Genomic DNA, 17,792 nt, shown 5'->3' with positions numbered 1-17,792 from the left:
CCTGCCTATGCAGGGGGTCAGACTCGATGATCTCAAGCAAATCCCGGGACGTCTCAAGCAAATCCCGGGACGTCTCTCAAGCAAATCCCGGGACGTCATTCTCCCCCTGTACTCGGCCTTAGTGAGGCCGCAGCTGGAGTACTGTGTCCAGTTTTGGGCTCCACAATTCAAAAAGGATGTGGAGAAGCTTGAGAGAGTCCAGAGAAGAGCCACGCGCATGATCAGAGGTCAGGGAAGCAGACCCTACGATGACAGGCTGAGAGCCCTGGGGCTCTTTAGCCTGAAAAAGCGCAGGCTTAGGGGTGATCTGATGGCCACCTACAAGTTTATCAGGGGTGACCACCAGCATCTGGGGGAACGTTTGTTCACCAGAGCGCCCCAAGGGATGACGAGGTCGAATGGTCACAAACTACTTCAAGATCGTTTCAGGCTGGACATAAGGAAGAATTTCTTTACTGTCCGAGCCCCCAAGGTCTGGAACAGCCTGCCACCGGAGGTGGTTCAAGCGCCTTCATTGAACACCTTCAAGATGAAACTGGATGCTTATCTTGCTGGGATCCTATGACCCCAGCTGACTTCCTGCCCTTTGGGCAGAGGGCTGGACTCGATGATCTTCCGAGGTCCCTTCCAGCCCTAATGTCTATGAAATCTATGAACTTAATTTTCCTTTGTGAATTGGAGTCCTGGTGGGAGATAAAAGTTTTGGATCATTCCTTGTGAATGCCTCTAGGTCTTTTTTATCATTGAAAATCCTGCATCTTCCCTGCAGTATGAAAGTCAGCCTTGCAAGGGACCAAATAGAAGCTTTTAAACCCAATTTAGACAGGTTTTCCATGGGAAGATTCCAGTCTCTCCTCTTTTTAAGTGTTTTTTCACTCAAGTCAGAAAAAAACGGTATTTTTCCTTTCCTTTAATTTTTCCTCAAAGCCCTACCTTCTCTCATCATTTCTTCTTTAGGTCTGAGAGGATCGCTTTCTGTTGTCCATGGCTTTCAAGCTGTGTGTGCATGCTCTTTTTCTGGAGGGTTGCATGAGAAGAATTTTAGTTCAGTTTGTATGAATTTCTGTATGAATTTTATACAGCTGCCTTCCTCAATCTCTTCCCTGAAGCCTAAAAAGCATAGATTAGCCCTTCAGCTCCTATTTTCCATTTTTCACCCTTATCAGTGAGAAATTCTACTTTCTTTTTCATCAGGGAAAATTCTCTCTCCTCTTCATTGTAGTGATCTTCCAGGTCAAATTCTGGCTGCTTATTTTGTACACTACACTGAAGGACATCAGTTTTTGCCCTTGATCTCATTAACAGATATGTTGACTTCAGAACTTCAGCCTGGTTGCATCTGCACATGCAGTTAATTTGAAACAATAAACTCTGGTGCATATCTTGCTGTAGTTATTGCTTCTGGGCTCTGCATTTGCGTGCGAGCCCAGGACCACAGCACATTGAGCCAGGTTGGAGCAGCCCCGACTGGCCAGGGACTTGGGGACGGGGGTCAGCCTGCCAGCCCAGGGCTGCTCCGACCTGGCTCAAAGTGTTGCGAAGGAGCTGGCTTGGGGCACAAGGGTGCTCCAGTGCAGGGCTAGCCAGCAGGCAGCTCCTGCACTAAAGCACCCTTAGGCCCCAGTCAGCCATATCAGCACCTACACAGGCGTTGCTGCTCACTAAAAAACTCCACCGCAGGATAGTATTTGTATTTACAAGTACTAACCTGCGGTAGAGTTTATTAGTTTATTGTGGCCTAATAGGACCACACGTGTAGACACTGAGATATTTAGTGCAGAGCTAATTAGGCAGTTCTGCAGTAAACATCTCATGTAGACATACCCCCTGAGTCTTATTTTGCTCAGCTTGAGCATTTTTAAATTCTCATAGTGCCCTGGCTACAACCAAAACCCCTCTATATTCTCATCTCATTCTGAAAGGACAGTCCCCCAGCCAGCCCCTCCTTCTCCCAGGCTCACCTGCAATCTGTCTGCAGGGCTGTGCTCCTCAGCAGGCTTTGTGGAGCTGGAACGCGGACGGAAAGACTTTAAAGTGATTTTACATTTGTTCTGGCTGTTCTTCATTGTGTTTTCAAAAAAGACCAGTTGTGTGAGTGAAAACGTAGATTTTGGGCTGTTAATGTGGGTATTTCAAGCAGGGTTTGGAGTAGCACAGGGAAAACAGTTCTGGTGCTTGAGCATGCTTAGTGGCACATCCCTACTACTAACAATCTTAATCTAAAACTACACTATCACAAGGCTATCTATCACAAGAGTTTCTTGTATAGAGTTTCCTGCCAGTCTGTAACTCTACCCAACAGGAAGGAGGCTCTGGCTGGGGGAACCTTTGTGACTCCAGAGCCATCTTCCTGTCCCTCATTTGTTCATGTCTCTGGGCAGAGTTTCATGGAGCAGGGTTCACTGGCTCCTTGGACTCATTCAAGGGCCAGTGGGCACCTGCTAATGTGCTCTGCTCAGTGTGTCCCCCCCCTTGGATCACTTGTTATTAACCTTTGGGCCCCTCTCCTGTCCCTGTTTTTCCATTAGTTGTCCAAGGAATTCTGTTGATACATACTTAGTAACCCCCCTCTAATAACAGAGGGGGCTAACAGTTTTTGTGTGGGTCCAGGCTCACAGTCCCTATATGTACCAAAAAGACCTACCAGTCTGTCACCATTCTTTAAAGAGGACTCTGGAGGAATACAAGGAACTACAAATCAGGAAACCTGACTTTTCTTCTTAGCAGATTAATAGAAACTAGAATAAATCTTGGATTGCCCCTCACATAGGTAAACAGAACTTCCCGGGGTAGAACTACCTTGGCTTTTGTGAAGGGTGGTCATGCCTCATCAATCTAGTAGAGTTCTTGGAGGACAACCACAAGCATGTGGATTGGTGTGAGGTGATTAAAATGTTGTATTTGGGCTTTCAAAAAGCTTTTGCTAAAGTTCTGCATCAAAGGTTCTTAATGAAATTGGGCTTTCACGGCTTTAAAGGCAAGGTTCATTCATGGATCAGCAATTAGCTAAAGAATAGGAAAAAAAAGAGAAAGTGTAAATGTTCACTTTTCACATTGGAGGGAGGGAGGCAAGCATTGGGCCCCCCAAACGTGTGTGCTGGGGCTTGTACTGTTTAACATATCCATAAATGATTTGGGAAGGAAGGTAGATAGTGATGTGGCCAAGTTTGTGGATGACCCCAAATTATTCAATGTGATTTAAAAAAAAAGTCTGGCTGTGAAGAATTGTAGAAGGACCTTATAAAATTGAGTGAATAGACAGCAAAATGGCAGATGAAGTTTAGTTATAGTAAGTGTAAAATGATGCACGTGGATATATAGAATCATAGAGAATCATAGAGTCAGAGGACCGGAAGGGACCTGCAAGATGATCAAGTCCAGTCCCCTGCCATGCAGGAAGTTATTGGGCTCAAATGAGCTCAACAAGGTGTTTGTCCAGTCTCATCTTGAACATCTCCAAGGATGGTGACTGCACCACCTCTGCTGGGAGTGTGTTCTGGATTCTGGTAACTCCTATGGAAAAAAAAAAATTTCTTATGTCTAGCCTAAATTTTTCCTCTATTAGCTTGTGCCCATTGGTCCTTGTCCCCACTTTGGGTTTCTTCCTGAAGAGTCGCTCCCTTAGATCTTGATGCTCACTCCTAACGTACTTGTAGGTAGCTATCAAGTCACCTCTCAGTCTTCTCTTACTCAGACTGAACAGGCCCAGTTCCTGGAGTCTCTCCTCATAGGGCCTATCCTCCAGGCCCCTAATCATATGGGTGGCCCTTCTTTGTACCCTCTCAAGCTTATCCACATCCTTCCTGAAGTGCAGTGCCCAGAACTGGACACAGTACTCCAGCTGTGGCCTCACCAATGCCTAATAGAGGGATCTATTGGCAACACATCAGCTGATACATGCCAGAGTCCTATTTGCCCTGTTGGCAACCTCATTGCACTGTTGACTCATGTTCATCTTCTGGTCAATTGTGACCCCCAGGTCCCATTCAGATACTGTGCTAGCCACTGGACCACCACCCATCATGTAGTTATAGTGAAGGTCCTTCCTACCCGGATGGAGGGCCCTGCACTTCTCCCTCTTAAACCTCATCTGACTCTGTTCCGCCCATAAAACCAGTCTGTCCATGTCATCCTGGATCCTTACCCCATCCTCTGATGTGCCCACATTTCCCCACAGCTTAGTATCATCCACAAACTTAATCACTGAGCTTTCCACCCCCTCATCCAAGTCATTAATAAATATGTTAAAGAGCACAGGTCCAAGCACAGATCCCTGGGGGGCATCACTGGAGACGGGACTCCAGGATGAGGCCATCCCATCGATTACAACTCTCTGGGATCAGCCTCTAAGCCAGTTGTCCACCCACCTCACTGCAGACTGGTTCAGCCCAGGACCCTCCAATTTAGTTGAGAGAATCTCATGGGAAATGGAATCAAAGGCTTTACTGAAGTCTAAGTAAATGGCACCAGCCTCACGTCCCTCGTCCAGCTGGTAAGTTACCTGGTCATAGAAAGACACCAGGTTTGTCAGGCATGATCTACCCTCAAGAAAACCATGCTGGTTGCATCTTAATACCTCACCAGTTACCAGCTTGTAATTGATAGCCTCCTTAACAAATTTTTCAAACATTTTTCCCAGGACCAAAATCAGACTGACCAGTCTGTAATTTGCAGGTTCATCCCTCTTCCCTTTCTTGAAGATAGGTACCATGTTGGACCTCTTCCAGTCATCTGGGACTACTCCTGAGTTCCACGACTCTTCAAACAGCTTCGCCAGTAGCCCTGCTATAAGCTCAGCCAGTTCTTTCAGCCAGAATGATGGGCTCTACATTAATTGTTACTATATAAGAAAGAGGAGTGGGATTATTGTGCATAGTTCTCTGAAAACATCATCTCAGTGTTCAGCAGCAGCCAAAAATGCAGATAAAATGTTAGTAATTATTAAGAAAATTGAAAATAAAACAGAAAATGTCATTATTCCACAGACCTTGAATACACCTTGCAGTTCTGGTCCTCTCAGCTCCAAAAGCATGTAGTAGAACTACAAAACATACAGAGAAGGGCAATGAGGATGATCAGGGTTATGGAGAGTTTTCCGTATGAGGAAATCCTAAATAAGCTAGGACTTTTTATCTTGTACAAAAGATGACTGAGGGGAGGGATATAGTAGAAGTCTATAAAATCGTGAATGCTGCAGAAAACATAATTAAGGATTTACCATCTACTGTCTGTCACAATACTAACATTAGGTGATGTACAATAAATTTATTAGGAAGCAAGTTTAAAACAGATGAAAGGAAGCTCCTTCTCACACATTGTGTAATTGATTTGTGGAACTCAATGATGTTGTAGAAGCTAATAATTTAACTAGGTTTAAAAGAGGACTGGACAAGTGTGTGCTAAATAGGTCAATTTGTGGGTATTAAACATTATAGTAAGGAGTTAAATCTAGAAATTAGGCCTCCTAAGTCTCAGAATGCTGGAAGCTATGAGGAAAGAGAGGCAGGATCTGTTTGGGTAGTTTCATAGTTTCAAAGTAGGTAGGGTCAGAAGGGACCTGAGCAGATCATCAAGTCCGGGTAGGCCCTGCATATACGTTTCCCCTCAGTATCCACACTCTGCCACTGTGAAATACAGGATACTGGGCTAGATGAAGTCATGGCTGGACCCAGTGTTGCATTTCTTATGTTCTTTTTCCATTACTTGTTTGTCTATGGAGTCCCCTCTGGTTCAATGGTAGACTCCTTATCTGCTACATGGGAGACCCAGGTTCAGTTCCTAGACATGTACGTAATTACAGTCATCAAGGTACTGAATGTCTGCACTCAGACTGGCCTTTGGATTCTGTCTCAATAGCATGAAGGGGGATGGAAGGTCTGGGCAGCTTCCACTCCCCCAGACCTCTGCCTATGCATATGTATTGATGGTCTGGGTAACCTCTCATGCATATGCCATGATCTAGAAGAATTGGCAGTTGCCTACTGCTACTTGTTCATCTGGACATATTAGGTACTTTACACACTTTGCCAAACATGCCAATTTTAACCTCTGCCAGGATAAATTTGGTGGTCACTATAAGGGCACAGACAGAAGTGATGTTTATTGAGTGATCTGGCCCCTGAAAGTGCTCTACAGCTGTGTCATAACACACATGCACAGCTGCAGAGTGCTTTTAAAATGGTTGATCACATGAAAAATTAACCCTGGTCAGATCAGGTATTACATTAAGGCACTCTAAAGTGGAGTACCTTAGAGAACTTGTGTTCCCTCCAGAGTTAAATTTTCACCTGGGATGCAGGACAGGGTTGGTGCTACAGGCTATCAGTGGGGGAGAGAGAGGGAAGGGAAAAGAGCTGCAATGGCCAGAGCTCGAGGGGGCGGGGGGTGAGGAATGGATCCCCTCACCTCATGGGCACCCCCCAGCTACCCTAGCTGCAAGTGAAGAAACAGGCTTTGGGGTCATCTGCTTTAGCCACACTTTTGCAACTTTGCCCAGGCACCTTGAAAATGGCTGAGACTGGTGACACAACTTTGTTTCATACAAACTTACTGTGTTCTTGCTTCTTTTCATGAAGGCGGTATGAAGAGGAAATGTACTGGTGGCAAGTAGAGGAAGAGCAATTATACTGGGAAGAGCAACGGCGTCGGATGGCTGTAGACTGGCATCCACCCCCACTTATGGGCAGGCCTGGCATGGCTGTTCCACTTTTCTTGGTGAGCAACCCTTGATTACATTTCCTGAAAGGAGAAATATGAAGCACTCTGACACCTTTAAAATCTGTTTCAAGCTATAATGTGCCATACTCTCTCTGTTCTTTGAGTGTTGAATGTGTAATTTTGTATTTCTCCTGAGAATCCATGACTAAAATTTGGAATGAGCAATACATAAAGCTTAATGTCAATTCTAGTTTGTGGCACAAAATACCTCACTGACAAACGATCATTTTTATATGTTGGACTACTTGGGAGTGTAAAAAGGTTAACACTTCAGATTATGAAGGGAAAGGGCATACAAACTGGCTATCATGACATAAAAAGAGGCAGGGTTTTACTACGTCACCTGCTCCGCAATATTGCCTGTGTACCCAGTCTTATCCTGAGTGTTATCCCTTTTTCATTGGACAAGTATTAGTCTACCTGGGAAGTAAGACCATGCATGTGAGCAACTGATACTGTGTCCATCCTACTGTGGAGCAACTGATACTTATGCACAGTTTACTATTGTATTACCTGCATAGTGTTGACACAAAAGTGTCCGCACAGCTACTGAGCATGCACATTGGGTGGTGGGTATATGACTACATTTACATGTACATGAGTGTAAATTCTGAAAAACAAGGAGGAGAGCCCATCTGTTCTAACCCTAATAGCCTAGTGGTTAGGGTGTTCACACAGGAAACAGGGGACCCAAGTTTTGGCCTTCCTCACCCAGAGGGGATGGAAACTTATAGCTCTCTGACTTGCCACTGCTGTGCCTAACCACCAGACCACAGGTTAGGTATTCTTCAGTGTTCCCTACAGCCTTCATTGGAGCTGAGACCCAGCACTTAGCATTAATTATTCATTGGGTAAAATGGCCAGAGAGCAGTGCAGTGCTCTACTGGGAATAACAGTTCTGATTAGACCATATGGCAGGAGGAGTCCTCCTTCATGGGTTTTTCCTGGATAGACGTTTGTGATTTATATATGTCCAGTCTGTCTGCCCAAGTACCCAGACCCATGCACCCAGGCCCAGCTAGTACATAGCACACCATGCCTGCTCAGTAGCTTTGTAGACATTTATGCATGCACATTGCACATGTAAAAGAGTCACAAACTGTGCCTACGAATCAAAAAGGACACTTACATGTCTGGACAGCCTGCCTTGGTGGCACATAAAATGAAACAGAATTCTACAGTAAGTCTCCTCAACATTTTTTAAACCTTCTCTTCAGTATTCATGAAATTCTTCCTGCCCATTTGCAAGGCCTAGCCCTTGGCTCTCACCCTTTCTTTTATTGTGCCAGAGGTCACTCCAGGAGGTGTGCCACCTGCCTGGAGCCCTATTTAGGACATCACAGAAAGATTCCCAGAGCTTATCCATCCCTCAGACCAGTACCCTTTCCTTCTTATCCCTGTAGACCCCCAGTGATACCACTAGGGCTGATGGACACTGAGCAGATCAGAGGAGACTATGGGGCTCTTGGAAAGAAAATTAAGGAAATCAGAACACAAGTAGTATTTTCATCAATCTTCTTGGTGGACGGTAAGGTCCCAGGCAGGGACTATTGTATCATGGAAGTAAACATATGGCTGAGAGTCATGCCATTTGGACTTGGACCTATTTATAATTACCCCTTGCTTCCAGCTACTGAGCCAATTGTCTAGCCACCCTATAGTAATTTTATCTAGCCCATATTTGTCCAATTAGTTTATAAGAAGGCCATGTGCATCTTTGACAGAAGCGTTACTGAAGTTCTGATATACTATATCCACTGCATTCCCTATATTTGCCCATCTAGCTTTTTGTCAATTGAGATCAAGTTTGATACAATTTGCTCTTAATAAATCCATGTTGCCTGCTCATGATCAGCCTTTCCTCCTTCAGATGCTTGCAAAAGCCCTTCTTAAGATATGCTTCTTCCCAGATACCGAAGTAAGGCTACCCAGTCTATAGTTACCTGAGTCTTCCTTTTTGTCTTTTTTTTAAAGATGGGCACTATGTTGCCCCTTTTCTAGTCCTCTGATACCTCACCTGTCCCCAGTGACTTGGCAAATATCATTGCCAAGGGCTCCAAGATCTCTTCTGCCAGTTTCTTCTGTACCCTGGGATGAAGTTCTTCAGGTCCTGCTGATCTGAATTTATTCAGATCAGTCAACAGATCTCTGGCTGTCCCTTTTGTTATCTCAACCCTCCGCTTGTCCCCTTCCTTATCCAAGTAATCCATATTAGCTGTATTGCTGCAGCTTAAATATTTGTCAAAACTGAGGCAAAGAAGCTGTTGAACAGCTCCTCCTTCCTTACATCTTCTATTAAGAGCTCACCCTGGCTATTTAACAGTGGATCTATAGCTTCTTTGGTCTTTCATTTCTGATCAGCATATTTATAGAACCTCTTCCTTTTGACTTTAATTTCCTTTGCCAGGTAAAGCAAAATTTTACCTCTGCTTGCCTGATTTTGTCCCTGCAAGCTCTTGCTCTTTCCTGGTATACTTCTTTGGTGATCTGCTCATTTTTTCATTGCCTGTATGGTTTCCTTTTGTTTTTGAGGCTTCCTAGAAGCTCCTTGTGCAGCCAAGCTGGTCTTTTATCATTATTCTTGCACTTCCATCGTGTCGGAACAGTTTCTTGTTGGGCTTCCAACACTGTACTTGAGAAACTTCCCGCCCTCCTGGGACCCATTATCCTTCAGTCTGTCCACCATGCCTACTGTCTCCTTGAGTCAGTTGAAATCCACGTTTGTGAAATTCAGTCTTAGTTCACCTGACCTTATGGTTTCCCCATCTCTGGATTAAGAATTCTGTCATATTGGGTTCATCTGTACAAGACACGTTAATGCACCTTAGCCTAAGTTACTGCACAGTACAGGCATGCACCCTTACTACACAGTAACTTATGCTAAGTGCAGGTCTCAAATGTACGTTTGATTAGTTAATGTGCGGTAATGCACATGTAGACATGACCCAGCACTTGGGGCATACACACCAGGGAGCCTGAGGGAGCCTGTTCTTTGTCCAGGAGCCCAGCAGGCCTTGTGTACCCCCTGGACAGGCCACAGCCTGCCTCTGCCTGGCCTGTTCCTTCTGTAGAGCTGCTGCTTGGCCACAGGTGAGTGTTGCAAAGAGCTGCAGCTTGCTGCACCCCTTGCCCAGTCCTTAGATCCCCCCCCCAGGGCTGCTGCCTGTCTGTCTCTTGCAGCCAGGCCAGCACCTGCTGCTGCTTACCCCCAGCAGCATCTCTTTGCAGGTGCTGTGAAGTGCCTCTGCTGCACAGCTCCCAGTCCCTGGCCATGCCCATCTGCTGAGCGCTCCTGAGCACTGTCCAGGGCTAACGTCTGGATGCAGGGGAGAGGCCACCAGCCCCAGAAGGGATACAGGCTCCGGGTCACTGCCACCCACCACTAGAGCTGTCTGAATGCACTGGCTGCCAGTAGCACACCAGGGACTGGACCTCTTGCTCTAGCAGCTGGTGGTGGTGGCGGAGCGGGAGGCACAGGAACAAGCCTGGCGGGTGGAGGATGTTGCCTGGGCAGAGGCACGGGACCAAAAGCAGCAGGACCACTGGGCCCAAATGGAGACCCTGGAGCAGGAACACCTAGAGCTGCTCCAGCAGCAGGGACACCCTCCTGGTCCAGGGGGCCACATCCATGTTCCTCACTGCCTGGTCCCTGCCCGTGGCCCTGCAGGACCTCTGGGTCCTGCCCACTGCCCCACAGTAGGCCCCCACCTGACCCTGGGAGGAGGTCCTCAGTTGCCTCCTGCCTACCAGGCCCTCTGGCCCGGCCCCCGCCCCAGGCCTGCCGCCACCTGCGTGGCTCCGGCACTCTCCCCCGCACCACATGCCCGAAGGCCCAGCTGTGCATGAGGCCACCATCTGCTGGGGTCACTGCAACCCCCAGACCTGTAGGGGGATATCCCAAGGCTGGGGGCTTGCGTACCTGCCTTGGGGCTCTGCCCTCTAGACCCCCCCAACAGCCGTCCACTCTGGGCTCGAAGACCTAAAATATTGTAAATAATTTTCCATATATAAATGTTTTCCATTTGTATCTAGTTTTCCATTTGTAAGCAGGTTTTTTATTGTTGGTGGGTGGTGGAGGGCCCCTGTTGGTCGGGGGAGGAGGGGGTTCTGTTGGTTGAGGGGGGAGGGATGGTGATGGGTGTTGTGAGGGTCATAAAGTTTTTTGTTTCACCCATGTGCATATCCACCCTGCTGGTGGGTGCGTGGCTGTCCTGGGGGGTCCTGCAGGCCCATGGGCAGGGGCCAGCAACTGCTGAAAGATGGGAGTGTGGGGTGCTGGACATCACTGGCAGGGGCACGGCTGGAGCAGCGGGTCACTGGGTGTCACTAGCAGGGGCAGGGGCTGGAGCAGCCTTGGTGCAGGTAGGCAGGGTGGGCAAGGAGGGAGCTACCATGTGCTCTCCCTGCACTGGACATATGGCTCCTGGGCAGGGAAGGGGCTGGCCAGGGCTGAGAGTTTCCAAGATGGCTGCCAAGTGCTGGCAGCTGGGTCTGGCTTCAACATGGCTGCCAAGTGCTGGCAGCCATGTGGCCAGAGACTGAAGCTCCCCCCAGTGGCCACAGGGGCACATGGCAGGGCTGCAGGGACTTGCACAGTAAATTTAGTTGCACTTAAATGCACGTGTAGACATGCCCATTGTGATTATGTTCTCTCAAGTTTCCCATCACCTTCGCATCCTCTACTATTTCTTCCCTGTTAGTCAGGACAATATCTAAGACAGGTACTCCTTGACTTATATCCTCAACTTCTTGGAACAGAAAGTTGTCCTCCACACAAGTTAGGAACTTACTTGACATTTTGTTTGGCTGCATGTTTCTTGCAGCAGATGTCCAGAAAACTGAAGTCTTCCATCAGTACCATCTCATGACTTTTGGATAATTTTATCACCTCTGAAGAGTTCCTCATCCACCTCTTCTTTCTGACTTGGCAGTCTAGGATAAGTCCCCATCATTGTATCCCTACTGTATCTTTCACCTTTTATCTTCACCCAGATTCACTTGATCAGCTACTTTCTTTGTCCTGAACCAGTGAATAAGTGTGTGTATTGGTGGCGTTTTGTTATATATCAACACCTTTTCTCCCAGCCCTCTCCTTCCAAAACAGAGTGTACCCCTCAGTGTTGATGTTCCCATCGTAAGAGCTGACCCACCAAGTGTCTGTGATAACAGTCAGATAATAGGTCTTTTCACAGGCTATGACTTGCAGCTTGTTTGTTCCCTAAGCTCGTCACATCTTGATATGTATATCAGAAGTATTTCGCATTTTTGACCTACTTGTTTTCCTCTTGACTCCCTTGTTGCTGTTCTATGGCTCACTGTCCCTTTCTCTGAGTTGAGCTTCTTCTGGTGCTCTCCCCTCTGGATTGTTTGCTCTGTGGCTGAAGGATTTTGTCTATCATCTCTCACAGAACCTAGTTTAAAGCCTTCCTTAGGACTGGTGGTGCCCAAAGATGCTCTTTCCAGTTCTGGTTTAATGGATTCTGTCTCTTGATAGCAATCCTCCTCCCCAGAACATCTGCTCATTGTCAAAGAATTCAAAGCCTTCACGCTGATATCAGGGTGTGTGTCTACATGTTCATTAATGCAGCGTAATTACAGTGCATTACGTTTAGTACTGTAATAACAGGGACAAACTTAATGCGCCATAATCGGCACATTAGTGCAAGTGAACGCTTTTTAAGTGACGTTAATGTTCAGACTAAGTCTACTGCACATTAGCACGGTTTTTGCTAGCTACGCTAATGCACAGTAGAATTAGTCTTCTGCGCATTAAGCATCTTGTGCAGATGCGCCCAGTCTTACAGGAGTCTGTCCTGGACGTGGTGCTCTTTAACTTGTTTATTAACAATTTAGATGCAGGTTTCCTGAGCAGATTTGCAGACCAGATGAAGCTGGGAAGGTCTGCAAACACGCAGGAGGACAGGGTCATTAGATGCAAGACATGAGAAGTGATCGTGCTTCTTTTTTCAGCACCATTTAGGCTTTATTTTGATTATTGTATGCAGTTTTAGGCTCCACACTTTACAAAGGAAATGGAAAAGTTTGAGAGGTCCAGAGGTGGGCAACAAAAATGATAAAGGGCTTGGAAGGCAAGGTATATGAGGAGAGATTGAAAGAAATAGGCACGTTCAGCTTGTTTAAGATGGGGCATGATAGTAATATTCTAAAATCTGAAGGGCTGCTACAAAGAAGGAAAACATCTTTCTTCATTTGCTACAGGAAACAGGATGTGGACCAGTGGCTTGGAGTTGCAAAAAAGTAGGTTTAGATTTGATATCAGGGAAATTTTCTTCACTGTGATAAAACTGAGGCAGTGGAATAGATTGCCTAGGCAAGTTGTAGACTCTCCATAATTGGAGGTTTCAAGAAAAAGGTTGAATAAGCACTGGTTGGGGATGATCTAAGAGTGGCTATGCCTGGAGTGCTATATAAAAAACAACAGTTGGAAACCCAGGAGCACCTCCCTTCCCTCCTCCCCGCACAGAGAGATTGCTGAGAGATAATGAGAAACGCTCTGCAGCCTAAAGCAGGCAGATACTAGAAAGGACTGTACTCAGCAGCAGGAGAATGAGACAGAGCTCCACAACTGGCTTAGTTATGAAAGAAGATTAAAGGAGCTGGGTTAGGTTTATGGAGGGGGTACAAAATAGGGAGTTCTGACTGTCCAGCAGTGGGTGTGATACGTGGCTGTACGTTTGCTGTCCCCAGGCTCCAGAGCAGAGTGGAGGGTGTTCGGTATTCCTTCGCCCATATGGGGCCAGGAAAGATTTTTTTTCTCTTGTTGCTGCAGGGATCAGGGATTTTTTTTCTCCCTTCCTCAGAAGCATTGGGTGTTGGCTGCATCTAAGGCTGGAGATTTTGACTGGTGTGCCAGTGTTCCTGCTGGGCCTTAAACCCAGAAGTTCCTGGCTAAAGCGTCTTGCCCCTCTGCTCAGGGTCAGACCAATTGCCATATTTGGAACCAGGAATGAATTTTACCCCATGGTCAGATTGGGATGGACTGTGGGAGTTTTGCCTTCCTCTCTAGTGGAGTGTGTGGCCCCATAGGCGACTGGTGCCTCTTGAGTCAGGGGGGCACATGTACCCCCTGACACCAGTCATCGACAGGGGCTGGGTCCCCTGGCAGCCAATTGCACTGACTGGGGGGAGGGTGGGGAGGGTGACCATGGCCGATCTCACTCACAAAAAGCTTTTGCTAGAGGCCCTGCTCCCCAGCTGGTGCTTAGAAGGGGGGAACTGGCGCTCCCGCCTGCCCCCCTGCCCATTGCCTAAACAGGGAGCGCAGCCTGGCAGGGGCTGCACGTGCACCCGCTACGCATCGCCACAGTGTGGCCCTCTTCCTCAGATCTCTTGAGTGTATTTTAACAATATTTGCAGCCACCAGACACTGACCACCATCGTTCCCCAGCTATACCTGTGGGCAAGTTAGGTTGCTGCACCTTATAGCTGTGCAACAGGGTTGACTGTAGTTTTAGTAATAGGTTAGACCGGGGTTTTCAACCTTTTTGAGTCATTGTGCCCCCAGCAGCTGGTCAAGGAGTCAGGAGTCCCTCGGGGGCCAGACAAGAAGCCGATTGGCAACTGTGGGGGGAGGGGGTTGGTCCCCCAGCAGCCAGTTGACGAGTGGGGAAGAGCAATCGGCAACCCGGACAGGGGTCCCCTACAGCCAATCAGTGACCAAAGTGCTGGCAGAGTACCCCCTGAGGCCATCAGAAGTACCCCCCAGTTGAAAACCCCTGGGTTAGACAAGGATTTGTGTGGGATGGTTTGGGTAGGCAGGGGGTTAAGACTAGATGCCCTCCAGATGTCCCTCCCAGCCTGACTTTTCTATGATCCTGTGACTGTATGGAAGTTCAGCGCTTCTAATACTATCTGGACACTGAATGAGAAATATTGCAATGCAAGAAATACCATATGCACATAAGAAAATTCAAACATGTTAGAAAAATTGCAGCCCTTGCTAAATACTTTGTGATTTTTAGCTGTATACACGCATCTTATTACATACTAATACACACATTATTTGCCTGAAGACATCCAATTTACATGCACATTACTGAAATGATGCTTGATTACATAAAAAACCTAGTGTAATGAGTTGTATTTTCTTATGATAGTTCCCAGTCACTTGGAAAAATGTCTAAAGGGTTTCATGTGAGAGGCCAAGATTTTTCAGGGGCAATAACTTTTCTTGGACCAACTGCATGCTTGGAATAAAGTTGCAAGACAGTCTTCATCAGGTCTGTGGAGAGAAGCAAGCAAGCACATTTAATGTGAAGAGCTGAGAGTAGAGCTGTGAAGATGAAGAGGGGACAGAAATTCCCAGGGGTAGCCAACAGCTTGAATTGGTTTTATTCTAAGAAGCAAACTCTTTAATAAATAAGGTTCTTTCTGTATTCATAAACAGCAAATGTCTGGACTTCTTTCTGCAGATGTTCCTATTTTTAATCTCAGTGACCACTCCTGTTTAACAGTGCTATTCCTTTACTTTTTAAGGCCCTTTTTATATATCAGTGTACTTCCCAGTGGGTGCATCTACATGTGCAATTAATGCTCCTGAATTTTCTGCATGGAAAATTCAGACTTATTAGTGTGCTCCAGGCTCCCCCAGGTGCCAGCCCTAGCAGGGGGCACTGGGGCTGGTCCCAATCTTTGCCAGGCAGGGAGAGCTGTGCCAGCTGCAGGGGTAGCTGTCTTCCCAGCCGCATGGAGAGACAGCCGCACCTGCAGCTGGCACAGCTCCCCCACACTGAGGTTTAGCCAGGTAGCACTAGACCCCCTGTTGCCTGGGCTGACCAGGAGCAAATTGCTCCTGGTCAATGTCTACCTGTGCACTATGGTGCATTAGCTAATATGCCATTTATCTAGTACCTTTATGCATTGATACTAGCAAATCGTGTATTAGACTAATTTAATAAGTAGTAAGTCCCACGCACATGTAGACAATGATGCTTTACTGTGCATTAGATTAGTCTAATGCGGAGTAAAGCATCTTGTATAGACTTTTATTTATCTTGATCACTTGACACTGGGAGGCTTATTTACTGCTCTCACTGACTCTTCTCACACCAGTCTGTGGATATTGGCTAAGTTCCAATAGACTCCCCAAGGCACTTTTGTAAGTATACTGATGTAGCAGTTGTTTGAATTGCTTTCTCCCATATTGAAACACACTTACCACAGGCGACTGGTGGGGGGGGCATGGAGGGGCACGTGCCCTCCCTGAGATTGGTCCCCGACTTGGCACTGGTTAGGACGGGGCAGTTTTTTTGCCGTGAGGGCCGGTGGCATGTTGGGGGAGAAGGGGGGGGGCACTAAGCTGTGGCACAGAAGTATAGGAGTGGATATGGGGCTTTTGGCCCACCCCTGAGGCCGCCCACAAATTGTGCCCCCCAGACTCAGGAGGCACCAGTCACCCCTGACACCTACCATTACTTTGGAAGTTGACAGCTTCCTATGCAGTACTTGGGAAAGTAAGACAAAAACTACATTCTCCTGTCAAAATTACAGGGGGTGCAAGAAGGAGGCAGTATGTAAGAACCTGAGTTGAATTTGTGTCCATAGGGCACAAAATACTAATTTTTTTAAGGATCACAAATGGATAGGTGTTTTGTTTAAGTCTCATTCATAAATCTTCCCCTTGTAGAGTCCAAAACCCTCTAACTCTGTGATGAAACATTAGTGAATACAAACTTGAAGGGAAGGATGCTATTTGCTGAATCTTGCTTCCTACAGCAGCTAAAATTTCCTTATTGTTTTCTTAATCCAGAAACTAGTCATACCCTATGAGTCCCAATTCTTGCTTGAATAATCAAAAAGGCAAAATCTTCCTTTTCTTTTGTATACATTTTTGCATCTCTAAATATAGTTTTGTAACTATGTGCAGTGTTTGATGGTGGCACTGCTAAGAATTTTTTCAGTCTTTTTCTACTTTAACCCAGGTCTGTCTGGTAATAAAGTTTGCCATTTTATTTCTCTCAGTCTACTAGATGTCCAGATTCTTCAAATGACCGTCACATCATGACAAAGCACTCTAGCATCTACCCAACAGAAGAAGAGCTGCAGGCCATCCAGAAAGTAGTCTCCCATTCTGAACGTGCACTTAAGCTCGTCTCTGATTCATTTACAGAGCAAGAATCTGAAAAAGAGGAAGAAAATGAAGAGAGAGGGTAACACACTTGCATAGACTTCTCCTATAGGTAGTTACTGCAGTATTATGGAAACGTGAGGTTGACAGTATCAGAGTGCTGGAGACACTGTCATCCTGAACTGTCTGCAGAGCTTGTTGAAAGGAATGAATATGGATGCTGTTTCAGCAAAATGAGAGTTTAAAATGGCTAAAAAAGAAATCTTTTCTTTCTTACATGTGTATTTGCACTTTTTATTACTTAAACACTAGTTGGGTTAAAGCCCTACCCTCCCACCAAGTTTGTGATAACTGTGGCTTCCTCACTGAGTAGTTTTAAACTGTGTTTTCTGTCCTACAGCACTAGTTTAAACTGTATTTAAAAGGGGGTAGTGATGATAATGTATGTTTCTACAGAAAATACCCCTCAGTGCATAGCTCTGCAGTCAGTTGGCAGCTAGCTGTCACTTCAAAAATTGTAGAAGAAAAGCAGTTTTCCCACTGAACAAAGTTAAATCTGACTGTAATTAAATCTTTGTCCTTTTCCAGTGTATTTTGTAAGTAAGTACTGAACAACTTGTGCCTTTAGAGCAGTGATTCTCAGTGAAGGAGCCATGGCACCCGTACCCTGGTATCCTTGCATGGATGCCATGGGGTGCCGAGCAGTGTTAATCCTGTTAGGTGTGCAAGCATGATTCACAAGATAAACTGATAGGGTGCCTACACATGAGCAGCAAGGCTGCTCCAACATGTTGTAATTACTAGGGCTGTGCAAAGTTTTGGGTCCTATTTCGACTCGGAGGAGATTCGGTGGGCGAACCGCCAAATCCAAATCGAATCAGGGGACCAATTTAAAGGTCTGAATCGATTCAAAGCTCTCCGAATCTTCAGAAAAGATTCAGAGAGCTTTGATGATTCAGGCAGTCCCCGGTGGCTGCAGCAGGGAGCT

At 46.4% G+C, this 17,792-nt stretch overlaps 1 protein-coding gene across 2 annotated transcripts in view; it reads left to right on the top strand.

Moving 5' to 3' along the window:
• ZFR2 (zinc finger RNA binding protein 2) overlaps nucleotides 1-17,792 on the top strand; it is a 124,015-nt gene that overhangs the window by 92,441 nt on the left and 13,782 nt on the right. For both annotated transcript variants that reach the window (XM_014520872.2, XM_025206621.1), the window contains exons 11-12: nucleotides 6,576-6,714; nucleotides 16,699-16,886. In XM_014520872.2, coding sequence (XP_014376358.1) covers nucleotides 6,576-6,714; nucleotides 16,699-16,886 — 327 coding nt within the window. The remainder of the gene's footprint in view (nucleotides 1-6,575; nucleotides 6,715-16,698; nucleotides 16,887-17,792) is intronic.

This window comes from Alligator sinensis, unplaced genomic scaffold (assembly GCF_000455745.1).
Source record: "Alligator sinensis unplaced genomic scaffold, ASM45574v1 scaffold103_2, whole genome shotgun sequence".
In the NCBI taxonomy this organism is placed as follows: Eukaryota; Metazoa; Chordata; order Crocodylia; family Alligatoridae; genus Alligator; species Alligator sinensis.
This window is presented reverse-complemented; position numbering and strand designations above follow the sequence as displayed.